The sequence below is a fragment of the Apus apus genome, chromosome 5 (assembly GCF_020740795.1).
Source record: "Apus apus isolate bApuApu2 chromosome 5, bApuApu2.pri.cur, whole genome shotgun sequence".
NCBI lineage: Eukaryota > Metazoa > Chordata > Aves > Apodiformes > Apodidae > Apus > Apus apus.
In genome coordinates this window covers 27,458,660-27,485,740 of record NC_067286.1, presented here as the reverse complement: position 1 = coordinate 27,485,740, position 27,081 = coordinate 27,458,660, and the positions used below count along the sequence as shown (strand labels likewise).

General features: G+C 39.6%; 1 protein-coding gene across 1 annotated transcript in view; it reads left to right on the top strand.

Moving 5' to 3' along the window:
• LOC127385286 (cytosolic phospholipase A2 epsilon-like) overlaps positions 1-25,244 on the top strand; it is a 31,598-nt gene extending 6,354 nt beyond the window's left edge. The window contains exons 4-21 of the mRNA XM_051620930.1: positions 2,707-2,843; positions 3,539-3,670; positions 4,257-4,297; positions 10,476-10,518; positions 11,116-11,179; positions 12,497-12,639; positions 12,789-12,878; positions 13,577-13,614; positions 15,288-15,423; positions 17,329-17,465; positions 18,676-18,898; positions 19,290-19,404; positions 21,325-21,462; positions 21,739-21,846; positions 22,626-22,817; positions 23,319-23,488; positions 23,997-24,183; positions 25,036-25,244. Of these exons, the coding sequence (XP_051476890.1) occupies positions 2,707-2,843; positions 3,539-3,670; positions 4,257-4,297; positions 10,476-10,518; positions 11,116-11,179; positions 12,497-12,639; positions 12,789-12,878; positions 13,577-13,614; positions 15,288-15,423; positions 17,329-17,465; positions 18,676-18,898; positions 19,290-19,404; positions 21,325-21,462; positions 21,739-21,846; positions 22,626-22,817; positions 23,319-23,488; positions 23,997-24,183; positions 25,036-25,244 (2,303 nt within the window). The remainder of the gene's footprint in view (positions 1-2,706; positions 2,844-3,538; positions 3,671-4,256; positions 4,298-10,475; positions 10,519-11,115; positions 11,180-12,496; positions 12,640-12,788; positions 12,879-13,576; positions 13,615-15,287; positions 15,424-17,328; positions 17,466-18,675; positions 18,899-19,289; positions 19,405-21,324; positions 21,463-21,738; positions 21,847-22,625; positions 22,818-23,318; positions 23,489-23,996; positions 24,184-25,035) is intronic.
• Positions 25,245-27,081: the final 1,837 nt, after the last annotated feature.

Below are 27,081 nucleotides of genomic sequence, written 5' to 3'. Positions count from 1 at the left end.
CAATGTAATACTACTGTGTTTTTGTACCTTTTCCCTTTTATTTTCCAGCTTTAAAAACATTTGCTGTGATTTACAGAATGCCTTGTTTACTGCTTATGTCTCAATATTTTTTCCTCTAGAATGATCAAACTGCTTTGTTTTATGACATTTAAAGTGTCCTTTTGAAAAATATTTTGTTCATTAGACAAAGTGGGAGCACCTTGTAAGATGTAAAGTTTTGAGTTTCTTGTACAGAAGCACTCACTTTGGGTTCTTATAGTTGTGTGCATGACTTCTTCTTTAAGAAGTGCCAGATGCTTAAGTAGTGATTTGACTCAACCAAGTATGTGATCTGACCAGGCAGTCACTGCAATTGCATCTGCAAACCTGCACACACAATTGTGTGTGCGTTTGTGTACTCCTGCATGTTGCCTGCTTTGGCTTCAACTCATTGTGGCTGTCCTTCTCAGGAATGAATTGCTCACAGTCACTCCTTAACCACAGTGAATAGTATGGTCTTTCTTCATGAAGCCTATTGGCATGTCTGCTACATCTTACTGCTTTATTACCTTGTATTCTGGTCTTAAGAACAGATGAATATCACATCTTTACGGGCTTGAAATGCGGTGAAATCAGAACTTGGGCATTCCAAGGATTTGTTTAAAGGTATCTGGCAGAGAGATTTGAAAAGTTTTCATTAAGAATATTTTCTCAACAGAATTTTTTTTTTTTTTTCTGAATAGACTCAAGTTACTGAGGGAAACCTGTTTTGTTTTGAGTTTGTGTGTTTTGTGTTTTTTTTTTGTCTGCAATGACAATAATATTTCAGGCAGTCTTTGCTTTTCCTATGACATTGAAAAGGCAAACATTTGAGTTAGTTTTTCTTGAAACCTCAGTATTTTCAACTGTGGGAAAAGATTCCTTTTTCACCTGTTTTTGTTTGTAACAATATCCTGCTTGTTACACTTCTGAGTCAGCATTTTTTTCCTCCACTTCAGCTTTCCTGGTTTTCTGATTAAATGTTGATGTTATCCATGTCAATATGTGTGTTCTTTGTTTTGTATTTTCTCAGTAATTAAGTGTTTGTACTTAATTTATTGAAGTGAATAGTTTCTTATTGGTCTTTCATTCTCATGTTTCTGTTTACTTCACCAGTGGAAAATACTCTTTTAAAGTGTTTTTCCTTACTGTTGTTCCAGAGCAAGATAGTTTAAATAAATTTGGGTATAGGCCTGGAAATCTAGCCTATAATTTGGACACTGACACTGACTGATCTTGGGCAAGTAATTAAAATTATCTCAGTGTACTTACTTGCTTAATCCTTAATCCACTGTGAAGTAATTCATCAGTGTGTCTCAAGCCCTTTGAAAATGGAAGCTATAGCATCAATCATCCTTAACCATTTCCATTTCCATCTGCCTACACTTGTGCCTCTGCTGAACATCTGATCAATCATGCACTCCTGATTAGATTTGGCTAAGGCCACTTTCTGGGTGCACTGTTCTTCCCACAGTCATTATCATGGTGTTGCTGATTGTGATAGTGTGGTTAACTACATGATAAAGGCACAGCTTGGGAAAAATATGGCAGGTGAAAAAACTTAAACCTGTAGTGATTACTGAAAGAAAGAGGAAATAATTGAAAAAAAAAAAGTACTTAATATGATGTAATAACACTGTTACAGATTTTGAGCATGATGCAGGGATTGACTCTGAGTTGGATTATTTGACCTCTTCTGACTCACAAGGTCACTGGTAAGAACCAGATGACTGGTTGAGCATTGCTAATGTGAAATAGGGAGAATATGGATCGTGTTATAGGTATGAGAGAAAGGCCATGGGTGCCTGCATCAAATTTCTCCAAGTCTCACTCCCTGGTGGCTCTTCCTTCAAACACTGGGGGTCAGAATGTGGAAGCAGCTGCTGTCTTTGGTGGCACTCATGGCTTCCTTCCCCAGACACGAGTTATGGCAGGATTTTTCCAGTCTGTAGATAGAGTAGTAGGAAGGAACAGAATAAACAGCAACTTAACCATCGTGCTTAAAGTGATTCTGTTTTCCGAAAGGACTGCTGAGAAAGACATAACTTCTAAATAGTTTGTTAAATATATGAACGAATACGAAATTACCACATTCTGATTTGTGATAAGGAAGTCAAACTTCTAAGCTTGATGGGGGAGCACTTTTTGGAAAGAAAATTCTGTTGTTCTTCATTTAAGCCAGCACTTTGATAAAGCCTCTCAGTCAGTTAAGGTATGAAATCTGGGCAAGAAATAGTAGAAAACAAGTATCTTTGCAGCCCTGAGTGACAGAGGAGCCATCCTAGAGCTGATGTGAGTCTGCATTGCAGAGGGTACATCCTGGTAGATATTCTTGTGTTCTGGCAACATTATCCTGCCCTAGTCATTTGGGTAGTCATAAACATAAAACTAAATGCAGTGCAGATGGGTGTACATATACTTAATATGGAGTACAGTGCTATTTTAAATATAAAGTAGCATTTTAGAAGAAGTCTGACTAAAAGTGAAAAGGTGGAGGATGAACATAGCAAATGTGTGAGAATGTTTCTGTTTTCCTGCGGATGCTTCATTGTGTTATTTACTCCTCACCCTGTGTATTTTAGAAAATCCTCTACAATATTATCTTTATCTTACTAGGGTGAAATGTGCATAGTGCAGTAATTCTTTCTCTGGATACATTATCACTCTGCTCATCTTCTTGTTTTACAGTCACCCTTTCAGATTGTTATGTGACACTGTGGCTGCCTACTGCCTCGTCTGAGAAGGTTCGGACCAGAACCATCAGGAATAGCAAAAACCCTGTCTGGAATGAAGCTTTTTGCTATAAGATCGACCGCCGAGTCAAGGTAGTGAAAATAAATGATTTTCACCAATTGCTTTATGCAGATAGTAGATTATGCAAAACTACAGTAAACCAATAAGTATATCTAGTATCCAGACACTGGAGATGTTAAAGATACCTCAGGAAAAAGCTTAGTTGCTTACATCCTCCTTGGCATTGCTCTGTTCCAACCACTTGTTACTTAAACATCTACTGTACTGAAGCAGTGAGAAGCAATTAAATGCCCTGCAGAATATGGCCCTACTATCCTATTCCCCATCTTGACATATACAAGTGAAACCGAAGACAAAGATCATATAAAAATAACAATAAGATCAGTTAGTTCTGGTTACAGTGGAAAGGAAATCCTTTAAACATCCTTTATGTGCCTGTGCCTGTTTTGTACATTTAGAGCCAAAGGCCATGAATAAATATAAAACCTTTTAATACAGTTATTTATCACAAATGAATTAATGTTCTGCATGACCTGCTTGTCTTGTTTCCTTTCCTGAGGCAGACAAACCTACTTGGTGTGTGTACAGTTATCAGTAATGTGAAGTCTAATGCTCCCCAATCTCTTCCCCTTTTCTCTTTCTCTTTTTTCCTCCTTCTCCTAAAGCTGTAGGGGGAGGGAGGAAAACCTAGTCTTGAGGATTTCTTGCCTTATAGAGCTCTTAGATATCAAAGTAGTTCCATGATATTCTTAATCTCTTTTCACAGAATGTACTGGAGCTGAAGGTCTGTGATGAAGACACAATCACCAGGGATGACGAACTCTGCACTGTTCTCTTTGACATAGATAAACTGACTGTAGGTCGTACTGTTCGAGTGAAATTTCAGCTGAATCCACAGGTGAGCAATGGAATTGGCGAGAACAAAAGCATACGTATATTCTTACAGCGTTTCAATATAGGAAAAATCTTAAATTTAAACTGAAAACCCCTGCATGAGTGCTCCATGACCTTTTTTTTCTTTTAAGAACAAATATCTCTGCTAAAAATCTAGGATGGAACCAACTAGAACTAATTACCCAGTGCCTTAATTCTGAATATTTCTGGCATGTTTGTTGGCTCTTGGTGTGAGTTCTGAATTTTCAGCAGCTTTAAACTGTAATAATATTAAAGCAGCGCATCTTTTTTGCTTTGGAAATTAAAATCTGAAAAGTGGCTGTTTTAGCAGAATAGCAGTTCCTACATCTGCATGCTTATGTGGCATTTAAACTTCAAAAACATTGTTTTAGCAGTTGTTTTTTCAGTATCTTGAAATTCACTATCTTCAGTTGGTACCATGGAGTTTCTTTGCAAATTATTCTTATGTTCTGGGAATTTTCTAAGCACTATTCTAAATACATGTTTTACAAATTATATGTAACTGGTATGATGAAACCTATGAAGAAAAATATGTAATATTCTTTTATTTATTTTTCCCCTCTCTTCAGGCCCGTGAGGAGCTGGAGGTGGAGTTCACATTGCAGAACACGTGAGTAGAGTCCTAAATTCTATGTAAACTGTTGTATTCAGTGTAAAAATAGTCTGGCAAGCTGGTTCATATGTGAGAGTGCTTCTTAAACTGACAGTCTCTGAAAGCAGTATCTAGATGTTTTCAAGTCTAGTAAACTGGAATTTCAGAATACATATTTTTAGATTTTAAGTATCTGAAAATGTAATATTTGCCCTGTTTCATTCCTGCCTCCTGGGCACCGACTTCCTTCTGTTCTCTTTTTGTCGTTGAATCAGTACATAAGTATGAGGGTGATTACAATATTGAGGTAGTTTTGACCCTTAGGAGAAGGAGTGTCAGGCCTAAATGACTCATGTCCCCACTTCTTGGGGAATCTGGCTTTTCAAATCCACAGCAGTATAAAATGCTTTCCTGTAAGCTGATTTGTTCTCTCTGGCTACACGTGGTGAGCTGTGATAGACTTGAGCAGCAGTTCTGGCAGGGAGAGGAACTACATATTCTGCATAAAGAAAAGAGCAAAGATCACTGTATAAGGCTGAGGAAGCATGAAAACTGGTGGAACAGCACTAGCTTCACTTGGAATGCTTGGAAGGTTATGGTGGAGCTTGATTGTTTAGGGGTGTGTTTGCTTCAGGTAATTAATCTTGTGGAGAAACCTGGGAGCCTGTAGCTCCAAATATAGAGGGAGTATGAGGCAGGACCATGGGTATTGTAAACTATTCCCATAAAATGCTCATATCTCTGAGGAATTTACTAGAAAGGATTTCTGTTACCAATTTGATCCATGTTATTAGACTTAAAGTCTTGCTAAAACAACCTTAGAGAAGAGTTGGTACTGCTGGTACCTTCTCAAGGCATTCGGGGCACTTCAGGAGGCCTAGCAGGAGATATAGGATGTTGGTGGAGAGCTTGCATAACGTGTTTATTCTGGACAGGAGGGGAAAATTGGGATTTGCTGGAGAAAGAACAGTAGCTCGGTGTTATGACTGGAAGAGGAAAGATCCCCCAGTATTCACAACCAAAAAAGCCTTCAGAGAGAAAGCAGTCTCAGAATCTTCTATTACAACTCATGGAAACTCACCAGGGTGGACTGTTTGTTTACTGTGCACAAGGTTGGCTGAGGGCCCAGCAACAGTAGATGAAGGGCACCTATCACAGCTTAGGTGTGACATGAAATCAGTAATAGCAATGGAGAAGGGAGCTCCAGTAGATGTCTCAAATGGCCTGTCTCTAGTCTTCTTTCTTCGGCAAATCAGTGGATGGTACATAGAATCATATTCCAGATAATCCTGTCTTTTGTTGAGGAAGATTCAGGCAGGTTATCTGGCTTAGATATTGTGCACGAGCGGGTTTGCATATGTAGATGGAGGCTGGAATTAATCTCGGAGCATGTGTGTCTTGGACCCTGCAACCAGTTGCCTTTTCCTGGAGACATGTTCAATGGTTGAAGTCGGAAATTGGACAATTTCTGATGTGCTGCCTGAGCAGGAATTCTACCGATTGGAAGATAATGTTTGGGACTATCAAAATAAAAAGGACCCTTGGCAGTCCTGAGGAAGACATTTTAAAAAGAGTCAGTCATGGCTCAGTTGCTACACCAAGAACACCTCTGATCTACCTTTTTTATTCATAGTGAGATACCTCGGTGACCAATATAATAGTTGTGGCCTGAAGAGCTCCACTTCTGTGTCATAAGTTGATCAGGGAGGGAGTGTCCCTGTGAGATCCCAGCAGGCCTGAAAAAGGGAAGATACTTCTCAGGGAAAATGGTTTTCTTGTCTGAAGGCAGATGAACATTTTCCCTACACCTGGATTTCATGCATATATGTTGCAGTCAATACTGTTTTGCCCATCGTTTGAGCCTAGAATAAATGTGTAAGCACATCTGAATTGATCAGATATCATAATCTTGGTAGAATATTGAGAGGTGGGGTTTTTTTTCCCCTCCACATAGGAAAGTGTAATGTAAGGAGTAATTAATGAAAGGGTTTGTGCACTAAAATAGGAGAAAATGCATCACTTTGTGTGATACACTAAAGAGCCCTGACAAGGTCTGAAAGACTGAACTGAAGCAGCTGAGATCAGAATGCTATTAACCAAACCAGCGTATCTCCTGTCTTGAACAAGCTCAGCAGGTTTTTGGCATTGCTGGATGGGAGAGGTGAGATAATCTCTAACCTCAGAGACGAGAGATAACTTTCAGAGGGGGAGAGCCAACCATAGTGCTAACAAGAAGTATGTCTAACCATGGGGAGGTAATTCTGGCAAAAGCCAGATTCTATGAATTTGGTATTGTGATGGGAACCATGAGAACACACTTTTGGGGTAAATATGAAAGTTTATCTCCAAAATTAATAATTATCCGCACTAACACATTTCATCTGACACTATTTATCTGAAGTAATTTTTAATTCCTTCTCCATCTTCATTGCAGACTTGACCAATTGCAAGATTTACTATGTTAGCCTGTTTTTCCTTTCCAGCATTTCAGATAAATAATATCACACATGAAGTGTAACCCCAGGCCAAGAAAGTTTCCTGGGTCACACCTATATGATAGTGGCTTTGTCAGTCCTATTTTTTGTTTGCCTTTTGACCTCACTGCAAAAAATTGTGTTTTATGTTACTTTTACCAAAGAACATTGTAAAAATTCCCTCAAGATACACTGGTGGGCTGGATGAAATGGATTCCTACATTCACACATTCCCATGATCTTTTATTTAAAATGGAAGAAAACCTTCATTTTGGTAGCTTGGTGTCCACAACTGCAGGATGAATGCACTCCCTAGTTTTGCCTCACTCTCACTCTGCTACTGCTGTACCTGCAAACTCTCACCTCTCTTCTGCCACTATTCATGGCAGGCACTGAGCACCAAACCTTTGACCCTAACAGCTCAGAGAGGAAGGCATGCTCCTTCCTCCAAGTGCCTTTTCACCAGCAACAGAGCCAAGGGATTGCAAACGCCTGCCCAGTGTTTTATGGGCCTCTAACATGAGCCCAGCTGGCGTGAGAGCTGCTGTGCTCAAGCAGCAGTAGAGGAAAAGGTAAGGTCATTGTACACAGGTTGCTGACTTGCATACTTCGGTGTTTTTGTGTTATTTTCTGCAGATTATCAATGGTAATATGAGCTTTCTCCCTTGTGTTTTCACTGGTAGGGTCCAGAATCAGCATGAGCCTATACGAGTTGCTACAGGGACCGAGTCCCGCTGGACTAGGTGGCTTCGCTCACTCAACATCCCCCTCCCCTCTGACTTCTAATGAAGCCTACACCTGATAGTGAGGGGCCACAAAAACTTCTGATGAACTAAAAGGTACTTTGAGTTTCCAAGGAGAGGTCTGAGGGCCCAGGGTATTTGCTGGGTCTGCTGATCACCTTTTTGGCCTCTTTCTATCTTTCAGATGTCCTGTCTTGAGGAGATGAATCTCAGACAAATCTTGGAAGAATGAAGGACCACTCTTACACAACTTTTCTTCTCAACTCCCTTTCCCTCTTCTTTTTCTTCAAATGTGAAAGACAATGCTTAAAACAAAGCCCACTTACCACCAAAAAATGTAAATAGGTGTACAAAAAGTTGTATAAAAGCTAAATATAAATTATTGAAATATGGCAAAAGCATGATTTTTAGAAAATAAACGTCTTTTTTTCTTTCTGTAGTTTTGCTGTGTTATTTTGAGAAGTTTCTCCTTGTGTGTGGGTGGGACCAGGAGATCATGCTCACCATTGGTTTTGGGCACTGGTGAGGAAAGTCTCAGGGTAGGCAGTCTCCATCCATCCAGGGCCAAATGTACTGTTGGCATTTGTGTTTGTTGCAGGAAGTCACAGCATCTCAAGGAGCACTGAAGGAAAAATTTTAAGTTGAGAAAGATGACAGCCAGAGAACCTTTGAGGTGAATGAAGTTTTCCTTATGGAACTGGTACCATTCCTCATGCTTCTCATGGGTGTTCAGGAAGCTCAGGAAAGTAGCCTGTCTGATATGGGAGCTACTAAAAGAAGGGGAAGCTAGATCTGACATGAAATAATTAAAGTTTTGTATGTAGGTATAAAAAAAACAGATTCTCTGGTGCAACAGAACACAGTAGTCTAAATGCGAACTGTAATACAGGAATCTGTGTGACTGTAACATCCCATACAGTATTGTCAATTTCATTATAAGCCAGGCATGATCTAAAATGAAGGCAGCAAACCAGGAAAGTGATCCCTGGGCTCACAGAGTCCACTGCAGTCGTAGACAACCCTTCAATAGACATTTAGTGGAGAAGGAGGCCCAAGGTCTCTGTTCCTGTCTTCCCCTGCTGCAGGCCATAATATGCTTCCAGTTCTCATAGTAGAACTTATGTCTGCATTTAAAAAAGGTATAAATCACAAACTGTGATGGAGGAGAGGATGGGAGAGTTAGTATGTGTAACAAGGGCTGTCTAATGGCAGTTTGGTTGCTAGGGAAATTACCAGCTCGTCCCAAGAAGTGGACATTTGCTCCAAAGAGAGGCAAAATATTCAAAGGCTCCTGCCAACCTGAATGGTAAGATCTCTTCTGCATCCAGCTTAGCTGTCTTTCTAGTCACAGCTGATGTCCAAAGCTGGTGAGTTTCTTTGTTCTTCTTAAAAGAAGTTAAAGATCACCAGGTTAAAAAAAAAAAAAAAAAAAAAAAATACAGTGCAGGTTCTTCCACCCTGTTTGAAAGTCAAGCCTTGGACCTCCTAAGTGTCAGCCTAATTTTGTACTTTATTATAACTCAAATAATACTACACTTTACTTAATATCTACCTTACTTACCGTATCTTTTCCTGTCTTTCCACCTTAATTTCACCAGGCTATGTAGGCTGAGATCTTTCAATATACACCATCTTGTTTTTCTGCTTTCCTCAATTTTTTTTTTTAATGAAGTATATGAGGATAGTGACACCATATATCATGCAACGTTACAACTATTTGGCTGAAAAATAGTAATGAAGTGCAAAAGTTTGTGTCTGAAGCAGAACTTAAGTGGTACTTAAGTACATTTTCCTGCATGCAGGTAGAAACACTCATTTTTTAAAATATTTTTTTTTTGCCCATTCCTGGCCAGTGTTCTTTGAACTCTTTTAAAATATACTTTCAAAAAAAGAGCCTACAAAATTCTTAAGTAAAATAGTATAATTATTTTGTCCAGTGTAACTATTGTGGTGTTCTTTTTTTTCTGGGGGGGGAGGGGAGGATGTTTTGTTTGTTTGTTTGTTTTAACTGGAAGTTTTTTCCTGAATGTCCTGCCCAGTATTTACACAATTAATATTTTTTACTCATAAAGGAAAATATTTATTTGGAAATTTAACATTTAAGCTGTTTATGAGCTTTGAAACTGGGAGAATTCTTGCTCATGGGAAATTTTACAAAACTATCTTCATGTGTGCTTATATTGAAATCTAATACTTGTGGTAGACCTCTTAAAATGGATAATAGCAGTGTCATTAATCTGATTTTAAAGGTAGCATATTGCCTGGTTTTATATTCACGTGCATTTCCTTTGTACTAATCTGGGTTTTGAGTTTCTGTATGAATCTACATCTGCCATTTAATAAAATGGCAAATGATAAGATAATGATAAGATATCCTTAATTGACTTGATTTTTCTGAGGGAGAAATATTGAAGAATATAAAAATTGGCGCCTGCAGTACACAAACCCACTTCTGCCCCTAGGTGGGCATCTAACATCTGCACATATAGTGATATATTAAAAATCTCATGTACATTTTGCAAAACACTTTACAGAGGTGAGTAAAGTTTGTTCCACTGTTACTGTAATTTTGGAAAATGGTGGAAATCTAGGTAAGTGTATTAGCTTTTTTAAGCACAAACCTTTGGGTCAGACTGTGTAATGCTCAAAACAAGACAGATGTAGCGGCCTCCAGCTCCCTCAAACTCAGTATGCCACATATCAGTATTCACCACGTGGTCTACTAAAGCAAGTATGAAAAACTACAGCAGTAAAAGCCAAGATTCATATTCTGTTGTGGGTGGATGGAAAAACTTGCAATTCAGCTTGTGATCTAGAACTATGTTTGATATGAGTTTTGATGTATTATCGAGTGAGAATGTTAAAGTAAGAAATGTTGGAGCTGATGGGGCAAAAATGAGTAATGTGTTAACTCATCAACTTAAATGTTTATGTGGGTTGTCCTACTCCTAACATTGTATTTTCCATTTTATTTTTCAGCCTGGACTATCCTGATGGCATTATTACTAATGGAGTGCTAGTGGTAATGTGTATTTCTTACAATCTTTCCTGTGTCTGCGTAACAAGTGTTCATACTTTTCACTTTGGAAACCTTGAGCTGTGTCCCAAACTCAGTAGCATCAGCCACACTGTCCTACTGAGAAAAAAGGATCTGTTGTTAGCACCAGGGATCACTGTTTTCCCATCACTCCAGTGCGATGCCACCTTCTGCAAAGGCATGCTGTGAGGCTGCTGTCAGCCTGCATGTGACACCTGCTTTCTTCTATACACTTGATTTTCCTACCCGTTATTCCCACATTACACCTGGAAATAACATAAGTTAATCAAGACAGTGATAAGCACTCATAAGAAGAGTCCCATATCTCAGTATGTCTCTTATTTTCAATAGGTCTTCTGTACTTAACTGTCTCTCTAAGTTCAAGCAGGTCATGAGTTTCTCTTTACTTTCAAACTTAGAAAAAAACATGTCACTATTGCACTGATGTTATCTGAAGACATAGTAATAGATAATAATTGTGTTGTCAATTGATCAACTGGAGGGGTTGGTTGAGAACAGTATGAATCACTTGCAGTGACATTTACACTTCTTTCAACTATCATTTATCCTCTGTTGCTACAGGCACGTGATGCTTCCTGTTTGGAGGTTAGAGTGGATACAGGGAAGCTGAAGCAGCAATCCACAAGTGAGGTTATTGCTTCATTAACCTATTGTTCTTGTGTTGTGATTCAGTCACTGTAACAGATGTTGAAAAATTAATAATCTGTTATACATGTTAATCTAGCTGTGTCACATAATACTTAGTTTCACCATGCCCCACCTTGGAGAAGGATTACATGTGTCAAAATTCAAGTTAGTCAAGAACTCAGTTCTGAGGCAAATCTGAAATTGATGCAAGCGTAGAACATACATACTAGAACTAAAAACTTGGGGAAAAATATATTCTCTTTGTTTATTCCTTGTTCAAACTGAAACTTTTTAAATAAGCTGGATCTTCTTTTAGAATTATCTTACAATTTGATCAATGTGTAGAAATCTTATCCTGTATTTTTAATTTGGATGTGAGTGTGTTTTTGCACATTCAGGGTTCTGAAAGAGATTTTTTTGGTCACTTGAGCAAAAATGCTAAACTAAAGCTTTGAAGTTTAAATGGAAAATAGCATCAAAGGAGTCTGCATAAAATGAAAACCACCACTTTGTATATAAAATGTAGCTCTAGTAAATATAGCAAGACTCTTCACTAGTCTTTAAGCTCATTCAAATAAACAGCAGCTTGTGTAAAGATGCTCATGGGGAAAATCTCAAAAAATTCTGGCTGTTTTGAGATAATGAATGAATGGAAAATTAACGTTAGTGAAGACAATGGTAGCAATGGCTGAGTTGCATTACAGGAAGTTTTAGACTGAAATGTAATGTGGGGACGAAAGCATTGTGACCTAAAATGATATGCTTGTTGGCTCTGATCTTGCAAGAGCACAGTGTACAAATCTCTCTTTAAACATAAAGGCTTTTCCGTACAAGTATCACAGCCTTTGAGTTGCCAGCTTGTTTCTGTTCTGGTGAAATAAGCACACATGTTGAGTAGTCTGCTTGATTTTTTACTACGAATCATTTGGCTATTGTAGCAGACACAACATACAATAAAATGTACACAATGAAGCAGAACAGGCTGACGTCAGTTAAGTGATATTCTTATTTAATGTGAATAATCCAAAATATCTTTAAGTCTAAATCTTGAGTTTATTTATTCACGGATAGCACCTACCAAGTAGCACACCACAGGATTTGAAAAATACGTGATTTCTGTATGTTAATGATTTACAGAGATCCAACAAGATGTTTTATACTACTTTTCAGTCTGTTTCAGTCAACTGAAGTCTACTTTAATGATCACGGTGCAAGGAAAATTGGACCAAAAAGTGTACAGAGTAGAAGCAGATTTTATTATGTATCTTTGCTGGGAATAGTTAAAATTATCTTTGTTCCTTGCCCCTGTGTTTAGACCACGAGCTTACATTTATGGTGAAAGGATCCCATGAAGGAAGCCAGAAGATTTTGCTGGACTCTGAGCCCAGCCTCAGGATCATTGTATTTCACTGTGTCATTAATGACCAGACAAGACTGGATATTATATTGCCAGAAGAGGTACATTCCCTTTCTGTACATTATCATTAACTTTGATGAAATTAGATTAAATTAATGGAACTGGTAAACTGAACTAGCCCTCTTAGTGGGAGAAGTTCTAGATATGACCTTTCATGTGCACATTCCTACCACTTTTTATGTTGTTTCAGCTGGCAGATAAAAATGAAACAGAGAAATCCAGAGTCTTTTCGTTCCCCCTGAATTCACTGCCTTTGCAGAAAGAAATAATAATAGAAGAGGTGAGTACTGTGAAGCTTTTGAAGTAATTACTCTCAAAATGTGCTTAGTATTGTCCAGCTAGAAATAGTTACTGGGTGAACAAAATATGTGTAAAATTGTACAGCTGTTTATGGAAAATGCTAAAAAAACCCTAAGACTGTCATATTCACTTCTAAGGAATGCAGAAGTTAACAATAATTATAATAATATAAAAATCATTGCAAACCTGCATCCCATAATTAGAATTAAATGTTTCAGGGAACAAAAATTACAGTCTTATGCACATGCATTCCAAAATTTATTTTTAGCTAGTAATTTAAAAAGCCCAAACAATCCAGAATAAAAGCTTAATTCAGATCTTGTCAAAATACGGATATTGGCAGTGCTTTAGTATGCAATTTTTTTCTTATTTTTTGATAAGGTAGCTCGTCTCATTCTTGTTGCTCCTTCTAAGTGTGTGCACACAGTGAACTAATCTGACACTAGCTTTAAGCTCATGGCACATTAACTTCCCAAGCAGACAGACTTGTTAGGTAAGAGAGAATTTGATTCCAGAGCAGGGAGTGAGATTTCAGTGAATTATACCAAAATAATGTTATTAGCCATATGAATTATTACTTGAAAACCTCCTGTCTTGCTGCATGAGCATCGCCTGAGCTTGAAGGAAAGAAACTCTTTAAAATTTGATGCTAATTAGCTTCATTTTCTGGCTTTCTAGGATAACTCCTTTCACTTGTGCTTGACAGCAAGAAAATGGTAAGATAAGCCTCTTTTTGTCCGCTCATCCAGGATTACTGTAAGCTAGTTATCTAGGGTTTTTTTCTGTGATAGGTGGAGAGATGAACAGAAGCTGCGTGAGTGCTTTGTCCTGTACTCACGTGGTGCCTGAGGTAAGTGCAGGTCTGCTGCAGTTAAGGGATCATGCAGCTCAGTATGAGTTTGAGCTGTGGTAGGTTTCTCCAGAGTAAATTAGCCTGTTTTATGACTGCTATTTTTAGACATGAATGAAACTTCACTACTCATATTAATTTTGTTGCCAATTTGTGCCAGTAGTCAGATCTGCTTAATGACTGAAATAAACTCTGTTCCTCTTTAACTTTGCAAAGGCATCAAACCAAAGCTAGGGCAGCCTGGCTTCTGCTCCTTCTCCTGTTTCACTGGGCAGAATGGGAACTAAGACCTGACTAGCTGTACCTCTGCCAACCCTCTCACAGGGACAGAATTGCACCAGTGAGAAGTGCAATGAGGTTTTATCATACAGCTGAAAAATTCATATGGTTTGCACAGCATCCATACTATTGGGTGATATATAGAAGAGATCAAGATGGATTTTCAGAGCATGGCAGGAGTTTGTATAAATGAAGTGCAAAGCATGGGAAGAAAAAGATCTGCTCAATCTCAGCCCATAATGAAATATGTTGAAAATTAAATCCTACAAATACAGATTTATAGAGAGCAAGATAATTTTTAATCTACCACTAAACAAGTTGTTTGTTTTCATAAGGTCAGTCAATTGACCTTATTCTGTTTTCAAAATTACACTGTGATATAACAAATTTGCTGGAGAACTGAAGTTAGTAACAGTAACCCTTGAAACATTCACATTTGTGAAATATTGATAAAAGTAATGTTCAGGATAGAGTATACAGCCACCAGAGGGTGATGTGACTCAGCAGATTTAATCAATATTTGGTGCTCTTCTCAATAACAAGTGCATTTGTGTTGTTGAAGGCTCAAAACAGTAGCTGCCATTTGATTGGCTTTGTACCTTTATTTTTTTTGCAAATTTTTTGGTCTTATGCTTCACATTTCTCAAGGGAGAAAATTAAGTGTGATTGCCTATGTGGAAAAAATTATGGATATTGTTATATATTTGCAGAATGAAGCTTGCAAATGCTTCTCTAGAAGTCTGTTCAGCACACAGGTAAAAGGCTGGATTTCACAGGACAGAGGCTGAGCAGGGGGTGTTACTGCAGGCCTTGCTCTGCAGTTCAAGCTCCATCACATAGTTCATTAGGACCTCCACTTTAAATACTGTTAGTGAGCTGTCAAAACCTGAGGACATGTGATAGTGACATCACTTGAGTTTTCTTGGATGTCATGGTGACAAAAAAGAATGGATACAGAAAGAATTACTCCTGAATTACCCCTTTTGGTGATCTTTCCCCATCTTGTCTGTCTTGTCTGCCTTGTCTTTGTGCCTGTGTTCACAAGAAATCTAAAGTGCCTTGGAAACTCCTCTTCTTCCTCACTACAACTCCTTGCTGGCAATAGAAATGCTTATTTTTCTTCTGTTCCTTGATCAATAGGCAGATTTGGCAACAGCTTGTTTTACAGATGATTTGTGGAGTTCACTGATTACCTGCCCCACAGTTCTTAAATCAGCTATAAAAGACACATGCCTTGATTTGTCCTGTTGTCTATTCCAGCTCAGGAAACCTGGATGTGCGCTTGGGTTTTAGCTTGTGCAGGGAAGAGCGGGACTTCCTTCGGAAAAGAAAGAAATATGTTGCTGCTGCTCTGAAAAAGATTCTTCATTTGGAGGAGGATCTGAAAGAGCACGAGGCAAGCCAATGCACTTTCTGGTGGCAACTCCTTCCTGGGGCTTGGGGTCTGGCTCACAAATTGAAACCACAAACAAAAAACAGCTTAATTAATCCTAATGTTCTGGGGCAGGCCTGGCCAGCTAGGGCAAGGATGAGTAAGAGAAGCAGTAGCTGGTTTGTGCAGCAGAGCAGGGAAGGCAGGTTAATGCCATTACAGCCCCCAAAACTTCTCAACATTTCCTCAACTCAAGCCATTCCTGTTTATTCTTGATCCTCCTTATGGATCTCAGGAGGAAAATTTATAGTGGGCAGACACGGAGCAGCTGGGAGATGCTGCCTGGGCAATAGTGTGTCTTAGCTCAGCAACAGGGGCAAGGTGGTAGTCATGGCATTTGTAAAGGATTTGAGGAGAGGAAGGGAAAATTTTCACACAGACATTGGACAAAAATACTTTGAGTGATCTCTGCAACAGAAAATGCGTTTTGTTGGGGAAACAGACTACTGGCATAAACACTTCAGGCTGAAAAAGTGAATCTCACAGCATTGTTGAGTTGTATGAATGAAACGGCTGATGAAAAGTGTAGCTTTATCACTGTAGCCCCTGCTTCTGCCTCCATAATTCAGTCTTAAGTTTTGTAACTACTTATGTCTAGCAGGGTTGTTGCAAATCAGAGAAGTACAAACATACCAATAGCAAGAATGTCATTTAGCTGAAAATTAAAAGAAATAGTGCTGTGGATAGGGTACCAGTTTAAAGAAAAAAAACCCATATTTTGAATTTCAGAGCAGAGTTATATAGGAAATAAAGTTTTCAAGAAAACTGAAAACAATGTCTTTGTATAGCTGTTTAAAAGTTTCCTGACACATGGAAAAGTGGTTGAGATGGTAAGACCAAGGCTGTTTTTTGAAAAGACCTAATTACTCTGTCTCTCCTATTAATGTCTTTAGCTTCAAAATTGTGGAAAAAATCCTGCCTACCTTGTTAACTGTTTTAGATTTTGTGCTGTTTTTTTACTGGGAAAAAAAATGGCTGAAAAAAAAAGTAATCAGTAGAATTTTAGTTCATGATGAAAAAGGTTATAAAATGTACGCCTCAAATTATAACTTTTTGGAAATTATTCTAATTTTAGTAAAGATCATCAGGTTTTTCCTCACTATTCTTGTATAAATTTTCCTAGATTTTAAGTTCTACTTGAGTTCAGGATAGAAATAACATTTTTTTTTAAATTATTTTTTAAAATTTCATAGAATAGGATAAATATTGTCTTCAAGCTTTATTAATTGACTTAAAAGCAGCAGATTTCCTGATGTAATTAGAAGCTAAGACTTAAAAGGTTGAAGTGGACATTTTTTCCACAGGAAATGTGAGGATCCACACAACTCAAAATGCTAACATGGCAGCAAAGGGTGTGCTAGATCAGGAAAAGATTAGGAGAAGAACAGTCTGTCTCTTCAGTTGTGAGGGGGAAGCCCTATCAATGATTTTGCTTCAGGACACAAAGTAATTAGTGGCCTGAGGCCAGGAAGGTTTCAGCTATTGTTCAGTGTGGCTGATGACAGGGTGCTGGATGTTCCTCTGGGACACTGGTCATTGTTTAGAGGCAGAATCACCGCTCTCTCCTCTGCTCCACAGTAAATCCTGCATGTTCTGTGGCCACTTCTAATAATACACTTCAAGAAGAATTCCAGGGTGATGAGGTTGATTTCCAATTACATATTAAGTAAACAGCCTCCCACCCACCCGATCCGAATGGATAAGACATAAGCCTTGCCTCTCCCATCCGTCACGTGGTGGCAAGAGAAGTCTTTTGCAACTTCACATCCTTTTTGCACAAAATGTCACTGCTTGTATCAATACTTGTAACCTGTTACCTGATTCCTGCAGTAGGAAGGATGCTGATACCTGCCTGGCTGTGTTGAACAGGTGCCAGTGGTGGCCATCACGACAACCGGGGGAGGGACGAGGTCGCTGACAGCCATGTACGGCAGCCTGCTGGGGCTGCAGAAACTCCAGCTCTTGGACTGCATTTCCTACATCGGTGGTTTATCCGGTACCACATGGTGAGAATGACCCAAACAAGGTTTATGTTTGCGCTCTTTTTGCTTAATGCTGTTGACTGTTCGGACAGCACTGTCAGCTCATATGGCACTTAGTAAATCAAAAGCATTCCCATTTTCCCCACAATCTCCTCTGTGCCCGCCTAGAGAAAAGAAACAAAATCTACTGAATGAGAGATCAACTGTCACGTTCATCAGCTGCTGTTGTCACCACACTGACATAGTCTATGCCTGATATTTGCATCTGAATTCTCTATTACCTTTTCATATTTTATCAATTATACCTTAGACTGAATGCAACGAACTTGTCTTTAGACTGGAAATTGAAGAAAGATGGGAAGAAGAATTTATGCCTGCCATTTGCTGGTTATTCTCACTTCCATTTTGGATTTAGAGTGCATCTCCCTCTGGTAAAAGATGTATTTGGGGCTAGTGGAATTAATACTGTGACAGACAGCCCAACAAATAATGGCAAGTTACTGACCTTGAAGATACTGCAGCTATTCTTGCTCACTATAAAGTGCTCTCTTTTCCCAGTGAGCATATGACAGATGATGTCATATTTAAAATAACTTAAGTGTTTAATCATGTGGGTTCCAGGTAGCTCCACTCCTCTACACCTGGTTGGAAGTGCAGACAGTTTTTCTGCACTGAATCATGTGTATCTGTCCTTTATAGAAGTCCAAATCTTAATGGCAGATTTGTCCAAGTATTTTCCAAAACTATTTAGCTCCTCTGTATGTATGTGGAGATCTGAGTGTGTTATAATTTCAAGGAGACAAGTAAGAGTGGTCACATGAGGACATGCCCCAAACTGGCCAGTTCTCTTATGGTGGGAGCCAGTAGCAGATACCAGCAAAAAATATGAGACTGGAGTAAACTAGAGGTGACTGTTCCTTAGAAGATTTCCCGCCTTCCAAGAACTGGATTTTCTCAGGACTTGTGGAGTCTTTTATTTTATAGCCTTTAGAAGATTTATTTTTTTCCCCTTTAAATTTCTTAGACAATGTTTGAGCCTACGTAAACTTTTAGCATCAAAACAAGGGAAGCTTGGAGCTTTTGTTCTTGAGATGAGAGTGTTTCACTTGTGTTTAATTTTCTGTTATGAACTTCATATGAATTGAGAAACAGGCAAACAGATTGCACAAAAATTCTCTGAAGCCAAACCACAGCATTAGTTCTCTTTCATTTTTTTCCTCTGATGTTTCTTCAGGACAATGGGAAACTTATATGAAGATGCTAATTGGTCACAAAAGTATCTGGAAGATGCAATCAAGGAAGCTCGCAAGCAAGTAACCAAATCCAAGATCTGCTGTTTTTCTTTGGATTGCCTTAAATACTATTATAATGACCTGATGGAAAGGGCTAAAGAAGGACATAAAACTTCTTTTATAGACCTTTGGGGCCTTGTGATTGAATCCATGCTACATGATAAGGTATTACTCCTGTTTTTCCAGGAACCCAATTAACTTTTATAACTATAAAGAAGAAGAAAATGAATCCTGGGATGCCATTCAGTACTGCTAATGCAAATAATTAGTGGTTGATTAAACTCTGCATATTCAGATCCATTATTAAAACACTACTCTTGCTTTAAAGTGAGGTTGACTTTGAACTGAAGGAGCCATAGCATTTCAGTAAGATGTGTTAGTTCTTCTTAAAGGAAGAAAAATCCTGAGAAAAATGTATTTTGAAGTGTAAACTGCACAGTCCAGTGAGATGAGGATGGAAAGTAGAACCTGGATAAAGCTCCTAATTCACACTATATTATTTCAAGTGCAAGTTGTATTTCACTTCATTCCATTAACCTTTTTTAATATAAACCAGAAAGACGAGCACAGACTCTCGGACCAACGGCAGGCTTTGGATAATGGTCAGAACCCGTTGCCCATCTATGTGGCCATCAACCTCAAGTCCAGCTATAGTGCTCAGGCATTCAGAGGTAATGGTTATGATCTAGATTTCTTAACAACTTTATAATTAAAGTAATCTGAACTAAGACTAAATGCGTGTAATCAGCTTTAGTAATATGGAATCATGGAACCATGGAATTGTCAGAGTTGGAAGGGACCTCTAGAGATTATCCAGTCCAACTCCCCTGCTAAAGTAGGATCCTCTAGAACACATTACTCAGGACTGCATCCAGGTGGGTCTTGAACATCTCCAGAGAAGGAGACTCCACAACCTTCCTGGGCAGCCTGTTCCAGTACTCCAACACCCTCACTGTAAAGAAGTTTTTCCTTATATTTAAATGGAACTTCCTATGTTCCAGCTTGTGCTCCTTGCCTCTCATCCTGTCACTGGGAACTACTGAAAAGAGTCTGGCTCCATCCTCCTTGCACCCACCCTTTAGATACTTACAGGTATTAATAAGGTCTCCCCTCAGCCTTCTCTTCTTCAGGCTAAAGAGTCCCAGCTCTCTCAGCCTTTCCTCATAAATGAGATGCTCCAATCCCCTAATCATCTTTGTTGCCCTCTGCTGGACTCTATTAGTTCCCTGTCTCTTTTGAACTGGGGAGCCCAGAACTGGAGACAGTTCTCCAGCTGTGGCTTCACCAGGGCAGAGTAGAGGGGAAGAATGACCTCTTTTGCTCTACTGGCCACACTCTTCCTTATGCACCCCAGGTTTCCATTGGCCCTCTTGGCAGCAAGGGCACATCGCTGGCTCATGGATAATTTACTGTCTACCAGGACTCCCAGATACTTCTCAGAACTGCTTTCCAGCAGGTCCACCCCTAAACTTAATTAGTGCATGGGATTCTTCCTCCCCAGGTGCAGGACCCTAAACTTCCTCTTGTTGAACCTCATTAGGTTCTTCTTTTTCCAGCTGTCCAGCCTGTCCAGGTCACACACTGGGTGGCAGCACAGCCCTCTGGACTGTCAGCCACCCCTCCCAGTTTGGTATCCTCAGCAAACTTGCTGAGGATACAATCTGTCCACTTGTCCAGGTCATTGATGAATATGTTGAACAAGACAAGACCGAGTTGACTCCTGGGAGACACCTCTGGTTACAGGTCTCCAACTTGACCCTGCTCAGTTGATGACAACCCTCTGAGTTCTGTCACACAGCCAGCTCTCAATCCACCTCACTGTCCACTCATCTAGCCCACACTCGTGAGTTTCCTAATGAGGATGTTATGGGAGACAGTGACAAAAGCCTTGCTGAAGTCAAGGTAGATGACATCTCCTGCTCTCCCCTCATCCAGCCACCAGTTATGTCATCATAATTGTAATTACAAAAAACCCTTTTAGAATGTCATGCAAGACTAACACTTCAAAAAAAAATCCAGACATGTTTAGTCTTTAGAATTTGAGTTCTCTACATTGCCAGAAGCAAGAATATACCACAGAAGATGCCAAACTTACAATTTATCCTGGTCACAAAAGCCTTTGTAAGAAAACTAATTCTTATGATGGTTCCACGTGATCTTATTTTAAACAATTAAAGGAAAAACTTTGGGTTTTTGGGTCCAGTGGCAGGAAAATCACTGTTTTCCCTAGTATTGGTTTTCACAGTATTTTTTTAATATGAGCAGCTGAGTACGTGACACCAGGTGAATGCTAAGTCCTGTCACTGGTGCCCTAAAGGGAATAAGTTATACCTGAGCAAAACATAGTTTTGGGTAAGATTATCTGCACAGAATACTTTTGGTTTCCTTCAGGCCAGGGCTTTTCTGCTGGAGATTGCTGTATCAAAAGACATATGTGCTCTCTGAGCAATAGTACTGCTATAGCTGGTGAACAGTATATTATGAACGAGGCAGTGTCTTTCTTGTGATTTGATCCTGCTCTCTAGTACTCTTCTGTTTAGCAACAGTTAAAGCATTATTGCCTTCTCGTGATCTGGCTGCTGTCACCATAGAGTGGTTGGAGTTCACCCCTTATGAAGTCAGTCACCTGAAATATGGAGCATCTATTCGTGCGGAACATTTCGGAAGTGAATTCTTTATGGGAAGGCTGGTGAAGAGGCTCTCGGAGACTCGGATCTGCTACATGCAAGGTGACTATTGCCTGGAGGGACAGGTGGCCTACTCAAGAAGCAGCTGGCATGGGTGAGCATGTGGTCTGTGGTGGACAGCCTGGGGAAGACACTAGCAAACAGGTTGGACAAGTGTGAATTTGCATTAGCAAGGACATACTTCGGACATATGTCCACAAAGATATCCACCCAAACAGAAGGGAAGTATCCAAGGGGAAGGATAAAAGGTATATATCAATTAAAATTCTTCCAAGACCACTCCACCAAACAGTTTATATTCTCTCTTTCCCGTTGCAGGCATGTGGAGTAGTATATTTTCCATAGATGTGATGTATGTCTGGAATTTGGCTGCTGATTCAGAGGATTTCTGGTTTAGATGGACCAGAGACAGAGTAAAAGATATTGGTGAGATGGTTTTGTGTATTTTTTACCCGATATTTTGTGCAGAGGTCTAATGCCTGAAGAGTTGCTGTTGAAGTCAGGGAGAGAGAGAGATGAAGAAAGCAAAGCAGAGATGTCAGCTAAGAAATTTTTTTCTGCCTGATTTAGAAGAACTAAACTGTGCTGCTTTGTCGAAGCTTTGGCAAAGCCACACCTTTTCCTAAAGGACACACAGACAGTAAAACAGTCTGCAGCAGACATGTAAAAATAATGTATTAAGAACAAATCTTAAGATTGTTAAGTTAGGATATGGTCCTCCTTGGCCACTACTACTGTCAGTAGAGGAAACATCTCTTGCAGAGGGCTGTTTTCTCCACTAAACTGCCCAGAGAGAAAGTTTGCACTAGTTGTTAATTGCACAGGGAAGATGTACAGACTGCAGGTGGATGTTGCTCACATACTTTCTAAAGGTGTCCTGTTCAAGGGCCAATGTTGTCTTCCTGTATGTTTTGGAGCTCAGCTCTGCCCTGCACCGCACACTGCAACAGAAGTGGGTGTCATTTGAGGAAGCCTAGAGTGGGGGGTGGTGCTCACTGCCTGGCAGTTGGCTGCCTGCAGGTTGCTGCTGTTTGTAATGCTGAGTTGTATTTGGTAACAGAGACCTTAAGGGCTTTCAACTAGGTTAGATTTACCATTGGGGTGGGACATGGTGACAAATGTGGTTCTTAGTTACTGAATTAAAAAAATATATATTGATAATTTCTAAAGCTGTTCTAAACTCCAAACTTCTTTCCTTCTTTCAGCGGAAGAACCTTTTCTGTCCATGAATCCCTATGAGGTAGACACATGTCTATTCAGTCCCTCAAGTGTCCTCTCCTCTGCTCTGCGAGATGTCTTAACAGGGCGGCCAACCATTGCGCAGTATCCCAATTTTATCAGAGGCTTCCAGATGCACAGCAAATACCTGGAGAGTGAAGGATTTTCTACTTGGAAAGGCACAGTAACACAGAATTTTTTTCAGTAGCATTTTGAGGAGGTTTAGGTTTGGGGGTCCATTTAGGATTTCCAATGAGGAGGAAGAGACAGAACTGACTTCTGAAATTTCACTGTTCCCTTTCTCAAGTGGAAGATATGGAAGCCAGTTTTGAACACCATTTCATTTTCTGGAAGAGCTGAGCAGTGAAATTGAGTTGGGTTGTGTGAGTTTTGTGTTCCAGTGAACAAGATGAGCTCAGCCTCAGGAGGCAGGAGGGACTCCCCTTTAGGGCCAAAGCTGCTTGAGCTGTACAGGAACAATGGAAAGGAAAAGCTGTAGTGTGTAATTTACTTCTGTAAATCAGTGCTGCTAGTGAGTCAGCACAGGAATGCAGGGAACATGGGGGACAAAATTCTCCATTCTTGCCCTTGCAGGGAACATGGGGGACAAAATTCTCCATTCTTGCCCTTTAACTTTCTGCAGAGGAGCAGTCAATCTTGTTTTTTAATTTGTATTTCAGACACAGTGATAGACTCCTTCCCAAATAAACTGATGGAAACAGCAGACAATGATCTCTCCCTGGTTGATACTGGTTTTTTCATCAACACCAGCTACCCACCACTTCTAAAGTCACAGAGGGAGGTGGATGTCATCCTGCATTTAAATTATAGCGGAGGGTCCCAGACACTGGTAAGAAAAGCCATGATACCTGAGATCTTTTTCCTTCATGGTCTTTTGTTCTCTAGCACTTGTCAGTTAAAACAACTAACTTTTGCAGTACTGGTATGGGAATTAAATTACTAATAAATGATTTATTATTTAGGTTATTAGATTATCTATTTCTCAGTAAATAAGAAGGCTACTAGAGGGATACCAAAATGTTCCTTCTCCATTCTTGCAGTTTCTTTGCCTTTCACTTGTAAACCTGTTTCACTGGAATTGTAAAATCAGTTCTCTAGCTTTTGGTTCTCCTTGCAAGCTCAAAGAAAGGGACTGCTCTCTTTTTTTACCTAAAGCAATGCAGAAAGTAAGATAAGCTGAAATGTCTGGTGTGGTTATGGCTGTTTCTGTCTGAAACAGAGGAAGATCCAAGCCTTAGAATATTCATTCTGCTGGAGTTTTAAAAATCCATGGTCCTGGATCTTTTTTGAGTTTTGATCCTTTTTACTGATTTTAATTATATTATTATTTTATCCAGCCTCTGGATCAGATTGCAAAGTACATCTCTGGACAAGGAATCCCCTTTCCCACAATTGAGATAAGTGAGGAAGACAGGGAACATCTGAAGGAGTGCTATGTGTTTGAAGATGCTGACAGCCCACAAGCTCCAACAGTGCTCTTTTTCCCCCTAGTAAATGACACCTTCAAGAAATATAAAGCTCCTGGTGAGTCATCTGTGGCTAGCAACTTTAATAAAACGTCTTTTGCCTAGTGTGTCCTCTCCATTTCGTATCTGAAGTCTCATTGTCATCTCTGACCTTCTTTCCAATGCTGGCATTATCAGTCTCATCACTGACAAAAATAACTGGTCTGTGTCAATACATCTGAACTGTGAGAAGTCCAGAAGCTTTCCTGATATATTTGAGATGAAAACAGGCATTTAATCCACAGGATTTACTAGAGATAGTATGAAGGTAAAACTCCCAAAATGCACATAGAGAGGATGGCAGGTCCTTAATACAAGCTGTATAATAAATACGCACTTGTTATGCCCTGCTGCTTGCAAACAAAGATGAAAGCAAAATCTTCTGGAGGTTTTGGTGGTAGCCCATTCATCTGGGTTTCATTCATATATTTCAAAGTAGTGTCCCAGTTCAAGGACTGAGGTCTTTGTTTTTAGTATGAACAGTTTGTCTGGGTGACATAATTTCTCCTAAACTTTCAGTAAGAGCGTTGTCATTTCATCAGGTACAAGAGTATTCTGTTTTCTTTTTGCTTATACTTTTATAGTTTGGATAACAAAGATTTTTGTATTGTCCAAGGAGTGGTCTACCAGTGCTGCTGATAATCAATGTTGTTGTTCTTCCCAGCTGTTTGGGTTTATACCATTTTTGGATGGAGGCTTGATCCAGAAGCTGAAGAGTACAGTGCTGCTAGAATGCTTTTAAGTTCCTCTGGGGAATAATCTCTTTCCCGCCAAATCTCCTTTTTCTACCTCTAATTGTTTAAATGACCAATTAGAGCCACATGCTGCAATAAAACCTTATTGGTGCATCTCCTTGTGGTTTGTCCATTAGGTGTGGAAAGGACTCCTGAAGAGATGGCTGAAGGCAAAGTTGACGTCTCCAGTATCCTCTCCCCATTTACAACAAGGGAGGTGTGTTTCAGTGAAGAGAATTTTGACAAGCTGGTGAAACTGACTGATTACAATGTCCTGAACAATGAGAAGTTGATAATTCAGGCCTTACGCTTGGCAGTGGCACGGAGGAAGCAACGGAATTATTAACCACTGCCCTCCAGCTTTAACCTTCCACGTGGTATTTTTTGTGTTGTCTGTTATCTGGTGTGATTAAGGTGTTTGATGCTTGGCAGTGTTACTTGCAGTATAAACTGCGTCATCCTGAGGATATGCTGGACTCCAATTAATTCTATTTAAGTGACTGTTCAGACAAATAGATTGGAGTTTACCTGTGGTTTAATCCAAAACAGACTTCAAAGCAGGAAATCTGTGTTTAGTTTTGTTACCTTGTTATTTTATCAATTGATATATATGTTGTGTATAAATTTATATAGTTTTGTGTAAGGTAATAATGAAACACGTAGCACATTAAAATGTGAATTAAACCAGTATTTGTGGTTCTGTCCTGTCTGTCTGAACAGCAATCTCTTGAAGTGGAATTTCTCTGGTAAATGGCTAATCCCTTGTGTCGGTCTTGCTTGTCTTAATTGACACACTGAAGTCTCTGATTGAAATCTCTGATTTGATTGTCTGTCCACCATAAGGCTTTTATTTAACTGGCTTCATTCAGTAATCTTTGAAAATAAGTTTGTTACTAGCAGTGTTGTAAAATCGTATACAGTTTTTGCCATCAATTAAAAAATAGCCCTGAGTTAGGTAATCTTTGTTTCACATGTTCAAATGAAACCTCTGAGCTATTTTTCACAGAACCACCTATATTCAGCCTTAGTAGTAGCCGTGTTGCCCAACTTTCATTTTCTCTTGGAGTTTCTGCTGACTGTCCTGTGTCACTCATCTTCACCTGCCTTGACTGTTCCTGAAAGATTACCTTTGCTATTTCTCGCAGTGTGTCCTAAGATGAGAAGTGACTGCTAGCTGTTTGCACAGAGGACAGCAACGCAAGGAGGCCTTTTGAGCTCCCTTTCAGCCATATTTTTTGCAACTCTTCAACACTTGCCTGCCAAGGGTCTTTTTGCAGGGGTTGTCTTGAGAAAGTGATTCCTCATCATCAAAAATCCTGGAGGTCTTCTGGGGAAAGCTCTTCTCACAGCTCTGCAACAGGCAGATCACAAGCTCAGTCTTTCACAACAGCAGTGCTGTGGAGCTGTGATACACAAAGAGGCTGATCTACAGCAGCTGAGGAAATGCCTGGGATTATAATCCTTTTGATAATAAAAGGCTCCTACTGTTGCAATGTACTTCAGACTGAGTCACCAGGGCAGAATTGGTGTTGAGATCACAGTCTTGATTATGCTCAGAAGTGACAAATTTGTTTGCATGGAACGAAGATCTAGGAAGTAGGTGGGAGAAAAAGATTTCTCTCCCATGGAAAAAACAGATGGTGGTGACAGAGCACTGGAACAGGCTGCCCAGGGAGGTTGTGGAGTCTCCTTCACTGGAGACATTCAAAACCCACCTGGATGCGTTCTTGTGTGATGTGCTCTAGGTGACCCTGCTCTAGCAGGGGGGGTTGGACTGGATGATCTTTCGAGGTCCCTTCCAACCCCTAAGATTCTATGATTCTATGATTCTATGATTCTATGATCTTAGAGGAATTTGGGTGGTGGAAGAGGAGGAGTGGGACATGTTTTTCACCTATGAGCCCGTTCATTGTGTTCATGCACCTGAAAAACTTGAAAAGGCACCATATAGCCCATTATCCAGGTAAAATATTGCATGTTGAAATCTAGATTATTAGCCCTCTGTGTGTGAGGCAGATGAAATTGTGGTTTAGCTCCAGAACAGTTGAATATCAGCTCATGGGATCCCTCTGGGTCTTTCCCAGAGACATCTTTGGGTTTACTCCCATGGTTTCTCAACCTTTTTTTTGCTGGAAATGAAACCACAGGATGGAGGATGTTTCAGTGTGTTTTACAGGGGACAC